The sequence below is a fragment of the Melozone crissalis genome, unplaced genomic scaffold (assembly GCF_028551555.1).
Source record: "Melozone crissalis strain CALT ecotype California unplaced genomic scaffold, PUWL_Pcris_2 ptg000092l_1, whole genome shotgun sequence".
Classification (NCBI taxonomy): domain Eukaryota; kingdom Metazoa; phylum Chordata; class Aves; order Passeriformes; family Passerellidae; genus Melozone; species Melozone crissalis.
In genome coordinates, this window is record NW_026535869.1 from 1,707,821 (window position 1) to 1,724,623 (window position 16,803).

At 52.2% G+C, this 16,803-nt stretch overlaps 3 protein-coding genes across 3 annotated transcripts; 2 read left to right on the top strand and 1 right to left on the bottom strand.

Moving 5' to 3' along the window:
• Nucleotides 1-1,262: 1,262 nt before the first annotated feature.
• Nucleotides 1,263-3,047, bottom strand: HSPB2 (heat shock protein family B (small) member 2). Its single transcript, XM_054291498.1, has 2 exons — nt 2,954-3,047; nt 1,263-1,714 (listed from the first exon to the last, which is right to left on the bottom strand). Exons 1-2 carry the CDS (start codon nt 3,045-3,047, stop codon nt 1,263-1,265), a joined length of 546 nt encoding a protein of 181 aa, XP_054147473.1.
• Nucleotides 3,048-5,275: 2,228 nt separating this feature from the next.
• Nucleotides 5,276-8,807, top strand: CRYAB (crystallin alpha B). Its single transcript, XM_054291499.1, has 3 exons — nt 5,276-5,608; nt 6,580-6,702; nt 8,568-8,807. Exons 1-3 carry the CDS (start codon nt 5,411-5,413, stop codon nt 8,769-8,771), a joined length of 525 nt encoding a protein of 174 aa, XP_054147474.1. The 5' UTR covers nt 5,276-5,410; the 3' UTR covers nt 8,772-8,807.
• A 3,679-nt stretch (nt 8,808-12,486) lies between these two features.
• Nucleotides 12,487-16,616, top strand: FDXACB1 (ferredoxin-fold anticodon binding domain containing 1). The gene is made up of 5 exons (XM_054291497.1): nt 12,487-12,671; nt 13,769-13,925; nt 14,300-14,503; nt 15,007-15,165; nt 15,459-16,616. Exons 1-5 carry the CDS (start codon nt 12,500-12,502, stop codon nt 16,612-16,614), a joined length of 1,848 nt encoding a protein of 615 aa, XP_054147472.1. The 5' UTR covers nt 12,487-12,499; the 3' UTR covers nt 16,615-16,616.
• The last annotated feature ends 187 nt before the right edge of the window (nt 16,617-16,803 follow it).

The following is a 16,803-nucleotide window of genomic DNA, read 5'->3' on the forward strand; positions in this document are numbered from 1 at the left end:
TGGCCTGGCAGGGGACAAAAATCAGCCTGATATCCCTGCTCCAGTCCCAGGGGATGTGCTGGGGGCCTGAGGGGGCATTGCTGCCCCTGGCATTCCTACCCTGGCATCCCTACCCAGCCATTGCTGCCCCTGGCATTCCTACCCTGGCATCCCTACCCTGGCATTGCTGCCCCAGAGTGGGGTGGGCACAGCCACAGGGAGAGCGGGAATTCACATCCCTGAGGATTTTGGAGCCTCCCCTCCTCTCTGTTGGGAGAGCTGCAGCCAGGCATGCCAGGCACCCCCAAATTTAGGCACTGACACAGCGTTCTGTGTGCCTGGCTGGCCCTGACCACACAAGGGTGGCAAGTGTCACCCGCTGAGCCCCGGGGCAGCAGCTGCCAGCAGCTCACACACGATCCCTGTCCCCATCACGGGGACATTGCTCACAGTGGCTGCCAAAGGGGCCATTGCAGCCCCTCCCTGCCTGCCCAGCCAGGCATTTGGGGGCTGAGCAGAGCCTCTCCCTTGGGTGTTTTGCGTTCAGCCCCCCCAAAAGGGCTGGGTGTGAAGGATGCCCCATAACCAAAGGGCTGAGCTGGCACAGGCTGTGCCGGGCATTAATTTGTGCCCCGTTAATTGGGCTCATTCCGGCTGCAGCTCCGGAGGTGCTCAGGGACCTTCCAAGGGCTCATCACTCCTCCTCACCTTTGTGTCCTGGAGGTCACCTCACTCTGGGCTCGGGTGAGGCACAGGGGCGGCCACAGCCCCTCCATGTCCCCACCGGTGCCACTTCCAGAGGTGGGTGCCACTGCCCACCCGTCCTGCTGCACAGCAGCAACACCAATCCAAGGCAAACAAGAAAAGAGCAGAGGCAGATTTATTCCTCCCTCCTCCTGGTTGCTGCAGGCACTTTGACAGACCAACACCCACCGTGCACAGGCAGGAATCTCAGAATCCAGGCACTGGGATCCCCTTTTGTCCCTCCCCAGTGCCCTTCTGGGCTGGAGCTCAGTCCATTGAGTCACAGCCTCACAGCTAAGGGCAGGAGTGACCCTGGGTGAGAGCAGAGCTCCCTGCACGCTCACCTGACCTAGAAAACAACTTGCATTACACTCACACTCACACTGACACTCACACTTCAGCCCCACTTATTTCCAGTTCCAAGTCCCTTTTGTTCCCAGCCATCAGTGTGGCTGCCAAACACCGATGGTGACAAACATGGGCTCTGGCACTGCACATTCCCCATCCCTACCCCTCCCACCTTCCCAGATCTGCAGCCTTTAGGACTTGTCCTTCTCCTTCCCTTCCTCAGCCCGTTCCTCCTTCCCCAGGGGCTGCTCCTGCCGGGTTATCTCCACCTCGTTGACCCTGGCCTTCACCTCCCTGCCCGTGCGGGGAGCCACGATGCTCAGGATGCCATCGTGGGACAGGCTGGCCCTGACCAGCAGCGGGTCCACGTCCAGGGGCAGGATGTAGGTCCTGGTGAACTCCCTGGCGACGAAGCCGTGGCGGTCGGCCCTCTGCGGGTGCTGCCCCGCCACCTCCAGCAGGTTGTCCACGGTGCGGACGCTCAGCTCGTCGGGCAGGAACTGGCAGACGTCCAGGAACACCTGGAACTTGTGCTGGTTCAGGCACACCTCCGAGGTGCCCCTCTCCAGCTGCTTGTTGATGCGGGGCCGGATGTAGTAGCCGTGGTACAGGGCAGGGGCTAAAATCTCCGATGGGGAAACACCTGCAGAGGAGAGCCCGTGGGGAGTGTGGGGCCGGAGCAGCGGGCAGGAGCAGTGTGGGACCTGGGGGACACCTTGGCTTCGTCCCATCCCCAAGCAGGGGTGGAGTCTGCTGCAGTTCCCACCTTTGTGCCCCTAAAACCCACCCAGAGCCGCGTCCCTGCCAGCTGCTGCGTGCCATGCGCTGCCCGGGCTGGGGCTGGCATCCAGCTTCTCATGTTGGGTGCGCTGGGAGGGCCTGCTGGGTGCTCTGGGAGCTCAGCAGAGCAGAGCCCACGGCCAGGGATGGGCACGGAAAGTGCTGACGGTGAAGGACTAAAGGCCTTTTGTGTGCCATTGTCCACAGGGCTTTCCTTGGAGCTTTTTGCCTTTTCACGCTGTTGTGCCGGTGCTGAATGGTTCTGCTGCTGCCCACATTCCTTCCCCCTGGCCAGCACTGCCCAGCTTTGTGCTGAACGCCCCAGCTCAGCTTTTCTCCACATCCCCCTGGCTGGAAAAGCTTTCCCCCCCTCCCCTGGGCGCTTTAGCTCCATGTTTTCACAGCATGTGCACGAATGCCAGAGCATGGCTGGCATCAGGGAGGGAGGGACGGGCAGCACTGGGCATGGATGGGGAACTGGACATGAAGAGACAGACCCTGGCTATTCCCTGGTCATTCCCTGCCTATTCCCTGGCTATTTTCCCCTGCATATTCTCTGGTTATCCCCTATTTTTTTCCTCGTTTTTCCCCATTTTTTCCCTGGCTATTCCCTGGTTTTTCCTTGTCTATTCCCTGTTTTTCCCTGGTTATTCCCTGGCTATCCCCTGGTCATTCCTTGGATATTCCCTAGTTATTCCCTGCTTTTTCCCTGGTTATTCTCTGTTTTCTCCCTGTTTTTTCCCTGGCTATTTCCAGGTTTTCCCCTGGCTATTCCTTGGTTATTCCCTGAATATTCCCTGATTATTCCCTGTTTTTTCCTGATTTTCCCTGTTTTTTCCTGATTTTCCCCTGCTTTTTCCCTGGCTATTCCCTGTTTTTCCCTGTTTTTTCCCTGTTTTTTCCCTGCTTTCTCCCTGTTTTTTCCCTGGCTGATCCCTGGCTGCTGCCCCCTGATCTGATCCAGATTCCTCCTCTCAAAATCCCTCAGCTCCAGCTTTCCCCCTCTGGAGCTCGAGCTGCCCAGAGGGAATCCCCCAGCCCTGCAGCAGCAGAGGGGAGAAAGGTGCAAAGAGGGAAGGGGGGATCCCACCCCCTTCCTTACCTTCTCCAAAGTTCTGGTCGTAGATCTTGCTGGGGTTGGCAAATTCATACTCAGAGCTCATGGGGTAAGCGTGGGGCACAGTGCGGGCGGCCATGGCGTGTCCAGCACAGATACCTTCCTTTTTCCTTCCTTTTTCCTTCCTTTTTCCTTCCTTTTTCCTTCCTTTTTCTTTCCTCCTTTCCTTCCTTCTTTCCTTCCTTCTTTCCTTTTTTCCTTCCTGCCTCCCCAGCCCTCGCTGCCTCTCCGAGCGAGGGCTGCAGGCTGCAAGGCTCCAGCTGGGTGGATTCCAAAGGGAGGAGGGAGTGAGTGAGTGAGTGATAAAAAAGATGGACCAAAATAGCCCCACACAGGCCCCAGGACGCCGGGCCAGGGCAGCTTCTCGCTGCATTCCTGCAGGGAGGGCAGGGGACACCTTGGGGACCCTCTGAGGGTCCCTCCTGGAGCAGGGGGTGGGTGGGCAGCCCAGGTTCAGGGGCAGGACAGATCCCAGGTGCTGCTGCTCCAAAGCAAGGGCTCGTTGGGGCAGCTCAGGGAGTCCCTGAACTGGAACTGGTGGCCCTGTGGGTGGCTGAGACACACGGAGTGGTTTGTAAGGTGCTGCTCTCCAAAAAATTCCATCGGATCCAAAAGGAATCTGCTTATCTCTGGCAGCCACATGGCTGGACAGCACTCATTATGAGAATGGTGGGCTTCGTTAGTACCAGCCACAGCTGCAGAGCAGGAGGAACGAGCTCTTCATCTTCTGGAGGTCCTCCTGGCTCCTCAGGGATGAGGCTTTGAGGGAGTGGGGAGCCACAAAGTGTGGAAGCAAATGTGGGCTAAAGGCAGCGATTCTTTCCAAAAGCTGGATGAGATTGTTCAGCTCATGTGATGAAGCCACTGCCCACTCCCAGTGCCCACTGTGAGCTTGGGGCTCAAACCCCTCCTGTTCCCTACATGAGGAGCCTGATTGTCCCAGGAGCTGAGCTGAAATCTCCTGTTCCTTCAGCGGGGAAGGGCTGCAGGAGTGCAGCAGGGATCCAGGTCCCACTGCTGTCCCCTCCCCATCCTGAGCCCTGCTGGCTGCCCAGGCTCTTCCCTTGGCCAGGCTCTGGCACAATGCCACGGAGAAATGCTGGTGCCAGCCCTCACCAGCTAAGCCAGGCTCCGAACCTGCCTAAGTCCAGCTTTGCCGGGCAGGGCTGGTGGGCTGCTGGTGCTGAGCTCTGCACAGCCTGAAACCAGAGATTTCCTTCAGCCCTGCAGTGTGGGAGAGCAGGTGCAGTGCTGCTGATGTAATGGGGACTTGGAGAGGGTATTTATGGCCTGGGCTGCTGCACAGAGAAAATCCTGCTCCTATTCTTGCAGGCAAGCCGAGGGGAAGAGGCTCAGAGCCTTTGGCAAAGGGCTGGCAGAGCTGGCAGCGCCTCTGAGCAGAAATTGTGTTTAAATTGTGAGCTCTCACAGGCAGAGAAGCTCTTGCCCTTCAACAGAAGCTAGGCTGAACCCGTTCCTGAGATTTGGGTTCATGGGTGAGGCAGCAATTAAAGCAAATGTGTGAATTGTTGGGGGGAGAGCTGCAGGAAAACAGGTGAGTGAAAGGGCAGAGGTGTTCTGCAGCACCCTGGAGGCCCTGCCCATGCCCAGGTTCTCTCTGGGGTCACAGCATGGAGCTCTTCCCTCCAGAAAAATGTGGGAAAAAGACCAAGCAAAAGACCAGAGGTGTTGGTGGAGAGATCCATCCTTTACTCACACCACACCCTGCAACAGCCGCTACAACCAACCCCAGCACCCTGTAAGAAGGGGAAGGGTTAGATGCCAGCCCCCCCAAAACAAAACACAACCCTAAAAATAAAACAAATCCTATCACAAATTCCTACTCGGTCTCTCTCCGAGATCTATGGCCTGAAAAACCATTGTTACGAGATTTAACTACAGGAGTGCCTCACTCTGCAGCCGCAGTGCCAGGAGCCCAGCAGAGCCCTCCTGGCACCTTCCCTCACCCTGACTTTGGGGCTCCCTTTGCTGCTGAGCCCTGCTGGGGGATGCTGAGCTCCTGGGAACAAACAAGGGCCCCTTGTGCCGCTCCTGCCATCCAAAGATAGGAGCTGCATTGATCCCGCTGGCATCCCGGGCAGCTGGACCAGGGGCCAAGCCTGCCCAGCGCTGTGGGTAAACAGCACGTGGGCAGCAGGGCGGGCACGGCCGCTCCAGCTCCTTGCTGCCCCATTGGGCTCCTCTTCCTCCCGTCCCCTGCCCCCTCCTCCTCCTCCTCCTCAGCAGCGCGCTCAAATCCCTCAGACAGCGGCCGGGCACCGCCGAAGGGCCCAGCCCAGGAGTGGGACAATAAAATCCCTGACACCACTGTTCAAGAGGCCTCGGGGGGGTGGAAGGCCAGGCCAGCTGCACGCCTATAAAGCTGTCCCCGCTCCCAGCACGGCAGCACAGTTGTTTGCCAGGCTCCTCCAGCGCTCTCCAATGGATATCACCATCCACAACCCCCTGATCCGCAGACCTTTCTTCTCCTGGTTGGCGCCCAGCCGCATCTTTGACCAGATTTTCGGGGAGCACCTGCCCGAGTCGGAGCTGCTCCCCGTTTCCCCCAGCTTCAGCCCCTTCCTGATGAGATCCCCCATCCTTCGGATGCCCAGTTGGCTAGAGACAGGACTCTCCGAGGTAATCTTTGCTTCTTGGGGCTCCTTTTGGGCTCTGCTGCGGGCCCAGGAGAGCTGGGAGCGTGGAGGATGCTCCTAGGTGGGGTTTATTAGGAGAAAGGCTGGGGGGAAAGGTGCTGCCTCTGCATTGCTTGGGATGGAGCAAGTGTGGCCATAGTGATGGGGACAGAGCTCAGCGGGCATGGCAGGTCACCCTAGGAGCAGGCGGAGGAAAGAAGGAAGCCTAATTTCCCTATTTCTCTAATTTCCCTAATGTCTCTAATTTCCCTAATTTCTCTGATTTCCCTGATTTCCCAGTCTGCTGCACCAAACTTTCAATCCCACTCCCACCTGAGAAGTGAAGAGCACAGGGGCAGTGGGGTCCTGATGCCAAGCACTGCTGAGGGAAAAGGGGCCTTTTTCAAACAATCACTGCCCTGAAAAACAGAGTTTTAATAAGATCCAGGACCCAGAGAATCGTGGAGCAGCCGCCTCCTCCCTCCAGGGGCTGAGCCAAGAGGCTTTTGCCTGTCCTGCAAGTCAACTCTGTTATTCACAAGGAGCTTGAGGAGCTATTCCAAGCAGGAGTGAAAGTATTATTTTAATCCTTGCATAATGCCCATCTTGATTTAGTGCCCTCTGTCTGGCTGCCCAGTGGAGCAGCCATAATAAAGAGTTCAGCTTTAAACCCAGAGTCAGTTTTAACCAATTCAGGTGGAGAATCTCAGGTGCTGCAGGGATGGGCATTAGCACAAGGCCAGCAAGGGACAGAGCTGCTCACATCAGACCCCAAAATAAAGGTCAGAGTGTGTGTGGAGACCAGACTGAGTCTTGGCCTGCTGCATTGTTTTTTAAGCTGAAACCCTCAGCTGCTCTTTTCTGAAGTAATTTCCTTGCTTTAGCTCTTTTCTGAAGTCACCTTCTTGTTTTGCTCTTTCCTGAAGTCACCTCCTGCTTTCACTCTTTTCTGAAATCACCTCCTGCTCTTTGCAGATGCGACTGGATAAGGACAAATTCTACGTGAACCTGGATGTGAAGCATTTCTCCCCTGAGGAGCTGAAGGTGAAGGTGCTCGGGGACATGATTGAGATCCACGGCAAGCACGAGGAGCGCCAGGTACCCCCAGCTTTAATCCACCCCTGAGGGAACCCCCTCACCCTGGGGACTGCAGAACAACCCCCTGCTCATCTCAAATATTTGTCATTATTTTTAATCAAGATGCTCCATGCAATCCTCCCAGGTACCCCCAGCTTTAATCCACCCCTGAGGGAACCCCCTCACCCCTGGGGACTGCAGAACAACCCTTGCTCATCTCAAATATTTGTCATTATTTTAAATCAAGATGCTCCAAGCAATCCCCCCCAGCTGATCCCAGACAGGGCAGCAAGAGGGTGGAGGTTTATTGCTGATGTTGCATGAGCTGTGAACTGAACTGGAAAATCATTTGTGAAATGGGCATTTTTGGGCGTCCCCTCTTTCTGGGGAGAGGCCAGGAATGCAGGGAGGTGTCCAATGAGCTAAAAAGTAACTGACAATCTAAAATTGTTAATTATCTAAAATTAACTAACAACCTAAAATTAACTAACAATCTAAAAATTAACTAACAAGCTAAAAATTAAGTAACAATTAAGCCACATAAAAAAATCAGAGCATTGCCCTCTCCTAGGTCCAGCTATCAGTTTCTAACCCTTAAAAGTTGTGCTCTGCTGTCATCCATCCCTCTCCCTGCTGGCTCTGGAGACCTGTGTGAGCACCGGGCAGGCAGAAACGCAAAGCCATGCCCAGAGCTGGGTGTGACAGCGTTTCCCTGTCCCCAAAGCAGCTGTGTCCCTGGAATTGTCACCCCTAGGAGCACAGCCTGTCACCAGCACATGCAGCACTGGGGGCCTGTAATCCTGACACCATTTCTGGAATCTTTTTTGAATAAGAAGATAACCAATGAGTGGGATCAGGCTCTGAGGGTGTCTGGGGCTGGGATGGCACCTGGGGAATGGCACAGGGTGGGCACAAAGCCTTCCCCTGTAAACTCTGGGTACCTGTATAGTGACAAAGGAGGGGAAAATGATGAGGACTCCATCTTATCAGAAGGCTAATAAATTACATGATTATACTATATTATATTACACTATATTACTATAATAGTAATCATATAATAATTACTACTATATTATAGTAATTATATATAATTACATAATATAATATAATGTAATATAATATAATATATATAATATAATATAATATAATATAACATAATTACTATACATTATATATTATATATTATATATTATATATTATATATTATATATTATATATTGTCACTATAGGACACGAAAGAACACAAGCTCACTACTGTTCTCAAGGTGGAGGAAAACAAGGGAAGTTTATTTTCTGACTCCAGTATTTATAGTTTTACAAGAGTGACAGCGGATTGGAGGGTGACAGTGCCACCTCTCCAATGACACTGGACAAACCAACAGCCCATCAACTCTCTACGCCTCCATAAAGGAACACAAAACAATGAGTTATTTACAGAAAGCGTGTGAGAAAGTTCACTACAAGAATGTCAACATCAGAAGGCTTAGAAAATCTTAAAAAAACAGGGTGACAATATATTATATATTAATACAATATATAATATAGTATATTATATTACACTACATTATATTACACTATATTACTATATTATATTACACTATATTACTATATTACATTACACTATATTAATGGCTCAGCAATTCTTTTCTTCTATATGAAAACTTGCTTTCCTTTCTATATCAAGGCTTGCTTTCCTCTCTATATCAAGGCTTGCTTTCCTTCCTATATCAAGGCTTGCTTTCCTCTCTATATCAAGACTCGCTTCCATCTCTATAGCCAAACTCGCTTCCATCCCAATTCCTCCTTCAGATTCTCCATCCAAATACCTTCCTGCCAAGTCCCACACATGTGGGACGCTTGTCCAAACTCCCATCCCTCCCGCACAGGACGAGCACGGCTTCATCGCGCGGGAGTTCAGCAGGAAGTACCGCATCCCGGACGACGTGGACCCCCTGACCATCACGTCCTCGCTGTCCCTGGACGGGGTGCTGACCGTGAGTGCACCCCGCCGGCAGAGCGACGTCCCCGAGCGCAGCATCCCCATCACCCGCGAGGACAAGCCCGCCATCGCGGGCGCCCAGAGGAAGTGAGGCCTGCTCTGCTGGTGTCCCCAAAGCCAGCCCTGCAGGGACATCCCGGAGCGCTGCCCTCCGCCACGGGCCGGCTGTGCTGAACGGCTGCGGCTGTTATTTATGCTGAGGAAGTTTACTAACGAATAAAACCATGGAGAAGCAGCTCGCATTGGTTTGTTTCGGGGTTTGGGTGGAGAAAGGTGGATAAAAGGTGCAGGGTGACATCGTTTTTTGGGTGGCAGGCTGTGGTGGTGTTTGAGGGTGCCAGGACGAGGGAAGAGATGAGAATCTTGACTCCCATGTTTCAGAAGGCTGATTTATTATTTTATGATATATATTATATTAAAAGAAAAAATATATATACTAAATAAATACATACTAAATATACTAAATAAATATATATACAAAATATACTAAATAAATACATATACTAAATATACGAAATAAATATAAATGTATATACTAAATATACGAAATAAATATATAGTATATTTAGTGTATATATATATTTATTATATATACACTATACAAATATATATTTATTATATTTATTATATATTTATTTAGTATATATTTATCTATATAGTATACTAATACACTATATAAATATACATAAATATATATTAAAACTTGTATTTTTATATATATTAAATATATATCTATATATATTATATAGATATATTAAAACTATACTAAAAGAATAAAAGAAAGGATTTCATCAGAAGGCTTGAAAGGAATAGAAAGGAATGATAATAAAATCTTGTGACTGACCAGAGAGTCCGAGACAGCCAGACTGTGATTGGCCATTAATTAAAAACAACCACATGAGACCAATCAAAGATGCACCTGTTGCATTCCACAGCAGCAGATAACCATTGTTTATATTTGGTTTCTGAGGAGAAGAAACCTAGCAAAAGGATTTTTCAGAAAATATGTCCGTGCCCAGGACAGATTATCTGGTGCTCAGAAGCACTTTGCTCATCACCCTTGTGCTCTCTCTCCCTGCAACGCTGCCAGAGGATTTCAGAGTGTTTCACAAGCAACAGGAGAGTTTCTCCCGTGCAGATTAAACTGGTAAAACAGCTCCACGCCAACTGAAATCCATCTGAAGTGTGGGGGTTTGATAACAGCTGTATCTCAAATCTCTCCAATGATTCATGCCATGGAGAAACATCCAGGGGCTGCAGCCAGCTCAGAGCAGCTCCAGGGGAAACTGCAGGGCTGCAGTAAACACACATCTACCCAAAGAGAGGGAAAACATCTTTTTCTGATGATGCAAACCACCTCCCTTTGAAACTCTGCTGTTATTGCCCTTCAAACACGGATGTCTACAGCAATAATCTGATTTATGCCAGCATTGCTGAGTGATACAAACCACTACTAAAGCCCTTTTCAGGCATCTTCATCTGCCTAGCACCTCTCTTCAAAGGGGTAGAAAGGGATGTCTGGATGGCTGGAAGTGAACTTCTAAAACCCATCTTCACAAAGGACAGATCTGTAGCACAGATCATCAGGCTCAGTCATGGCCTGGCCTATTTTCTGTGTTCCTTCCACCTGCTGAGACAAAAGCTCTGTCAGCAGGGATCACAGCTCCCCTCAGCTGAGCAGGGAGGACATCCTGTAGGTGAGAAAAAGAAAATGAGTGCTCTGTGATGCAGGGTCACTGTCAAACCCCCCAAATCCCCCCTCATTTCCAAGGTCTGCTGTTTCCCATTAGCTGGTTTTAATTAGCTCTCAGCTCAGGTGTTAATTGGGCTTGTCTGGCCAGGCACAACCTCTGCACACAAGAACAAACCCCAGACACACACAGAGGTTAAAAAGCAGGAACAACATTTCCCGCGTGGCTTTCATGTGTGGCAGCTCTTGGGGCTGGAAGGAAATCCCAGCACCTCTGGTTCCTGGGGATTTTTGCTGCTTTTTCTGCTTCCTTCTGGGTCCTTCTCCACCTGCAGCCCCAGAGTGCAGCTGCACAAAAGAGGTTCCAGCTGGAAATCAAGGAGGTTTTTGTTCCAATCCTAAAAGAATCAACATTGAAAGGAAGCAAATGTAAAACAGCAAGAATTTAGAGAAAGTGCAACTGAGGGAAATGGGTTTTACAGCACAGGGGTTTTGTCAAATCAGGCTCAAATCAGGAGCAGAAATGGGAATTTTGAGTGAAAGCTCTCTGGGGATAAACTGGATGAGGTCAGCCAGACAAGAATACTTGAAATGCAGAACCACTCCCTGAGTGACCTGAAATTCCTGTTCTGGGGTGGCACAGGAGCACAGCCCAGCACGGGGAGAGGGACACAAAACACCTCTGCCATCTCCAGGCACAAACATCATCCGGGAGCTCCTCACATCCCGCAGGTTGTCCCAGTTCTGCACAAGAGAAATTCCCTCTCTGATGTTTCCCTGCAATCTGGAGCAGGCTGTTTCCAAAGCAGCGAGGGTGCTGAAAAGGAAAACTCACATTTAGCATGGCTAAATACAAGTTTAGAGGGGTTTTTTATAATTACTGGAATGGGAACGTTGTGTGGTAACTATTTTCTCAGTACCCAACACCTCTCCAGGCCGCTGCACATCATTTAAAATATTTAAAATGATTCTCTCAAGGCCACAGGGAGCCAGCACAGAGCTCACAAACGGTGGCAGTGAGTCTGGGCCCATTTCAAACCTCCCTCTATCATTATCTGTGTGAAACACTGTCCCTGCCCTGTGGGGCAGCTGTGGGCACGCAAATGGAGCAGGTGACACCCAAGCCTGGCTGTTGCAGATATTCTAGACCATCATTTCCTTCCTTCTCAAAGGCACCATGCACATATGTGAGGCAGGGTAATTAATTTACCTTGTGTCACCCTGTTGAGGAATTAGGGACCTTCTTATTACACCTTGATTATGTCTGCAATTATCTGACACCTGATGATGCCTCCAGCACCTTTCCATGGCCCCTCTTCACTTTTTCTGTCTCTGCTTCTCCCCTTTGGGAATTCGAGCAGCACAAAGATTGTCAGAGAATTAAGAATTACAGGTACAGGTAAAAGTCAGTTCAGAGGAGGCTTTGAACTGATCTTTACCTGTACCTGTAATTTTTGGTACAAAATTTGATTACAGGGCTGGAACTCCTCTGTTATGAGGAAAGGCTGAGAGAATTGGGATTGTTGAGCCTGGAAAGGAGGAGATTTCAGGGTGAATTAATTGTGGCCTTGCAGTACCTGACGGGAGCCCCCGGGAAAGGTGGAGAGAGGCTATTCCCAAAGGGCTGGAGTGACAGAGCAGGAGGGAATGCTCCAACCCGACAGAGAGCAGGGTTAGACTGGATATTAACAAGAAATTCTACGCTGTGAGGGTGCTGAGGCTCGGGCACACGCTGTCCAGAGAAGCTGGGAAAGGCTGGGAGTGTTTGAGGAGCAACGTGCAAGAAGTGTCCCAGTAAAAACTCAGCTGTAACGCCCCTTGGAACCCCAACCATTCTGTGACCCTGCGATTCAGATTCAGATATTCAGATTCATCCCGTTTTCCGGTGTTTTGAACAACTCCCATTTCCTGTCGCTCGGCGGCGGGCGGGGAGCGCTCCCCGATCAGTCCCCGGTGCCGCTCCCGGTGCCGCCTCCCTTACGGGGACCCTGCGCGCCCGGGGGAGCAGCAGCGGCTGCCGGGGGATGCCCGCGGCGCCGGAAGGGCTCCGGCAGCGCCCCCGGAGCGGCCGCACGTCACGAGCGAGCGCCGGTGCCCGCGGGGCTGCGGGCGCCGCTGCCGGCCGGGCCATGGGGCCGCGGCCCCGCCGCGCGCTGCTGCTCGGGGAGGGAAACTTCTCCTTCGCCGCGGCGCTGAGCGGGGCCCCGGGCACGCACGTGGTGGCCACTTGCTACGAGAGCGAGGAGGAGGCGGCCGCGAGAGGGGGAGCGGCGCGGAGCATCCGCCGGCTGCGGGACAGCGGTGCGTGCGCGCCGGGCACGGGCTGGGGTGGGCGTGGGGCTGCTGCTGGGAGCCCTGCTGGCACCCCCCTGGCATCGCTGGCACCCCCCTGGCATCGCTGCCACACCCCCGGCATTGCTATCACCCTGGCGTCACCCAGAGTAGCATTGCTATCACCCTGGTGTCACCCTCCTGCCACCCTGGTGTCACCCTCCTGGTATCCCTGTCACCCTCCTGGCATCGCTGCCACCGTGGTGTCACCCAGAATGGCATCCCTGTCACCCTCATGGCATCACTGTCACCCTCCTGGCATCGCTGCCACCCTTGTGCCACCCAGAATGGCATTGCTGCCACCCTGGTGTCACCCTCCTGGCATCACTGCCACCCTGGTATCACTCTCCTGCCATCCCTGTCACCCTGCTGGCATCGCTGCACCCTGGTGTCACCCCCCTGGCATCCCTGTCACCCTGCTGGCATCGCTGCCACTCTGGTGTCACCCCCTGGCATCCCTGTCACCCTGGTGCCACCCAGAGTGGCATCGCTGCCACCCTGGTGCCACCCAGAATGGCATCCCTGCCCCTGGTGTCACCCTCCTGGCATCACTCTCACTCCAGTGTCACCCTCCTGGCATCGCTGTCACCCTGGTGTCACCCTCCTGGCATTGCTGTCACCCCCCTGGCCTCGCTGCCACCCTGGTGTCACCCCCCTGGCATCCCTGTCACCCTGGTGCCACCCAGAATGGCATCCCTGTCCCTGGTGTCACCCCCCTGGCACCGCTGCCACCCTGGTGTCACCCTCCTGGCATTGCTGTCCCCTGCTGCTCTGTCCCTTGGGAGCCCCCTGCCCCTCCAGGCGTCTCAGGGGAGGGACTGGAATAGCCCAGAAACGCTTTAAAATCTGATCAGGATGAAATAGTGCTGAAACGATTATTTACGACTGTTTTCAGAAGTTTCTGCTGCCTTGCAAAGAGAGCAAAGAGAGCCCCACAGGGCTCCCTGGCGTTCCCAGTTCTCCAGGCAGCTCTCAGCCACTTCCAAACGCCCTGGAGGATTTGCCTTCCCACCTTTCCTTACAATTTCCTCCCTGATAGGCAGCCGAGCCTTGTTTTGCTGTCGCAGGAGCCGAGGTTGTGTTTTCCGTGGACTGCACCAAGCTGAAGGAGCACTTTGTCCCGGGAAATCGGGAATTTGACCGCGTTTATTTCAACTTCCCCCACTGCGGGAGGAAGGCTGGCGTGGTGAAGAACAGGCAGCTCCTCGCTGGCTTTTTCCACAGGTGAGTAAACCCTAATTAATGCCGTGCTAATTACCGGCCGTGGCAGAGCTTTCCAGCTGTGCTCCAGGTGGTTTTGGGGCGCTGGGGGATTTGGGGTTATGCTAACAGGATTTTTTGGGGCTGTGCTAACAGGATTTTTTAGGGTAATGCTTAGAGGATTTTTTGGGGTTATGCTAACAGGATTTTTTGGGGTAATGCTTAGAGGATTTTTTGGGGCTGGGCTAACAGGATTTTTTGGGGTAATGCTTAGAGGATTTTTTGGGGCTGGGCTAACAGGATTTTTTGGGGTTATGCTTAGAGGATTTTTTGGGGCTGGGCTAACAGGATTTTTTGGGGCTGGCTAACAGGATTTTCTGCTCTGGCTTCCCTTCCAGCTGTGCAGAGGTGCTGGCCCAGGAGGGAGAGGTCCACGTGGCCCTTTGCAATGGCCAGGGAGGGACTCCTGCGGATCAGCCCAGGAGGGAGTGGCACAACAGCTGGCAGATCGTGGCTGTGGCTGCAGGAGCTGGCTTTATCCTGAGCCACGTTCATCCCTTTAAAGCAGAGACTATCGAGGGATACAAATGCACAGGTTACAGGTAACCATCACAAACTGAAATTCTGATGTTTGTGCTCTTAAAACGCCCCAGTGCTAGAATATTCTTGTAGCATCTTGTTGGCTGGAGAGGAACTCCTTTTCATTTTCCTTTTCATTTTTTCCATTTAATTTTCCTTTTAATATTTTCCATTTAATTTTCCTTTTTATATTTTCCTTGTAATTTTCCTTTTAATTTATTTTCCTTTTAATTTTCCTTGAAATTTTCCTCAAAATAGCTGCAGTTCTTGTTCATCTCTAAGCAGAATAACCAAGATTAAAAGGCAAGCTTCCTGCCAAAGCACCCTCTAAAAATAAGACTATCTGAGGATTTTAAAGGTCAAAAGCATCCATTTCAGAACAAATATCAATCTCAGTCTAAAGACAGGAGGACTAGGGGTTGGTGCTGGCAGAGACCTCTGCTCCTCTCTACTTAAATATTAAATATTATACACATTAAATATCAGAAATTAGCGGTGACTTTGCTCTGGTTTTTTGTATCTTCAGGAGTCAGGATAAATCCTTCTGTGTGGAGGGTGCTTTGAACCACATTTTCACACTGAGCACAGCACCCCCGTGTTTCACACCCATGAGCTGCCACACACAACTGGGGAGCCAAAAAGTTTCTTTTCAAGTGCCACAAGTCCTCGTGGATAAAATGAACAGGTGAGTTTTATAATTGGTTTCTCTTTGGCAGTAGGAATGTGGGGATGGCCAGCAGTGGGGTCAGATAAATGGATATGGTGACTGGGAAATCCTTTTTTTTGCCAGAAAATGGCAGTGAATTCTTGATCGTAACACCAGTGCCCTGAAAATGTGCAACACCTTTGGTGAAAGGCTTGGCTTGGTCAGGTGGTTCCTGGCTTAAGAATGTTTTGGGTGAATTGTTGCACTCAAATTATGGCCACAGGAAGGAAATCACAGATGGTGTCTGTAATTTGCGCTTTTGTTTTTCACAGGGGTTTCCTCGAGGTGAATTCAAGTCATCCAGTAAGGACAATAAAGGACAAGCTCAGTGCAGGGCTCGGCCAAGCTTTTCCTCTGCAGGACATCAGCTCCTGCCTTCCCCTGCTCCAGCAAGGTCACCCCGGTGGTGTTTGCCACTCCAGCATCTTCTGCATCACCCTGAGCCCAGGGGAGGCTCCAGGCACTGGGAAAACACCTCAGGGACTGGCAGATGCAGCTCTGTGTTCCCATTTTGGCCACGACACAGGTGGCAATGGGCAGGAGGGATGCCCAGCTCCAGAGCAGTTTTACCTTAGGCCTTCCCTCCTGCCTCATGCCCAGGCAATGATAAAAACTGGAGCCTTTTCCCCAGGGACACTTCAGGTTCTTTCTGGGCCCGTTTTTAGGAAATGTCGGCTCACTCCCCACTCCATGCCTGCTTTCCATGAGATGCTGGTTGTGCTCGCAGTGGGCAGGGGCACGGAGGACAGCTGTGTGCAGATGTTGGTGGAGAACATTAAAACCACCATGAATTCCCTTCACCAGGGCGTTTCTGGTGTCAAACCCAGCATCAGCCTGCAGGAACCAGCTTTTGGAACTGAGCTCAGTGACTTTGCTGCTTTTGAAAGGCAGCTTGGTGAAGTTCAGCATTTCCTCTGTGTGGGGACAGAGCCAGAGCCGCCAGGCTCCTGTGTGGGCGTTATCAGGGCAGCTCCTGCTGAATTAAAAAGCCAGGAGCTGGTTGTTGTCTCTGCCTCGCTGAACCTGGACCTCCTGGCCATGCTGCTGTGTGGAATATCCGACTGGAGAATGCTCTGGACGTGGGACAGGCGCTTCCTCAGGCAGTTCCCTGAGGGAGAGTTGAGGCTTTTCAGGAGTTTTTCCCTCTACCCACCTTCCTACGTGCACGATGTCAGCTTCTGGCTTCCTGACGGGCAGGACTTTGATGAAGTGGCTTTCCACAGCCTTGCCAGGAGGGTGTCAGGTGAAACGGCCGTTTCCATCCAGCTGAGGGACAGTTTCCAGCAGCCAGGGACGGGACGGAGGAGCCTCTGCTACAGGGTGACTTTCCAGTCCTGTGACAGGGCCTTGGGCAGCCGGGAGGCAGCGGAGATGCAGCTGCACCTTCGGGAGGGACTCCAGCAGCACCTGGGGGTGACCCTGAGGTAGAACATTGCAGGGGCTCCTGTGGCCCTTTCTGAGCTGGAAAATGTCACCTGCCCGTCGTTGGACCCGAGGCTGTGTCACTGCAGTGCCCGTCACAAGGGCGGGGTGGACTTTGAGCACCTGCCCACGTTTCCATGTGGGAGCTCCTGTTAACGGAGCTCCTGTTCTGTGTCTGTGCGATGAAACCTGGTT

Bases quoted from the DNA above. Each gene is read 5' to 3' on its own strand.
- FDXACB1 (XM_054291497.1), top strand. From the start codon at position 12,500: ATGGGGCCGCGGCCCCGCCGCGCGCTGCTGCTCGGGGAGGGAAACTTC. The intron at 14,504-15,006 runs GTAACCATCACA...TTGTATCTTCAG, and splicing joins TACAAATGCACAGGTTACAG to GAGTCAGGATAAATCCTTCT. The intron at 15,166-15,458 runs GTGAGTTTTATA...TGTTTTTCACAG, and splicing joins CTCGTGGATAAAATGAACAG to GGGTTTCCTCGAGGTGAATT.
- HSPB2 (XM_054291498.1), bottom strand. From the start codon at position 3,047: ATGGCCGCCCGCACTGTGCCCCACGCTTACCCCATGAGCTCTGAGTAT. The intron at 1,715-2,953 runs GTAAGGAAGGGG...TCTCCTCTGCAG, and splicing joins CGACCAGAACTTTGGAGAAG to GTGTTTCCCCATCGGAGATT.
- CRYAB (XM_054291499.1), top strand. From the start codon at position 5,411: ATGGATATCACCATCCACAACCCCCTGATCCGCAGACCTTTCTTCTCC. The intron at 5,609-6,579 runs GTAATCTTTGCT...TGCTCTTTGCAG, and splicing joins TAGAGACAGGACTCTCCGAG to ATGCGACTGGATAAGGACAA. The intron at 6,703-8,567 runs GTACCCCCAGCT...CCTCCCGCACAG, and splicing joins GCAAGCACGAGGAGCGCCAG to GACGAGCACGGCTTCATCGC.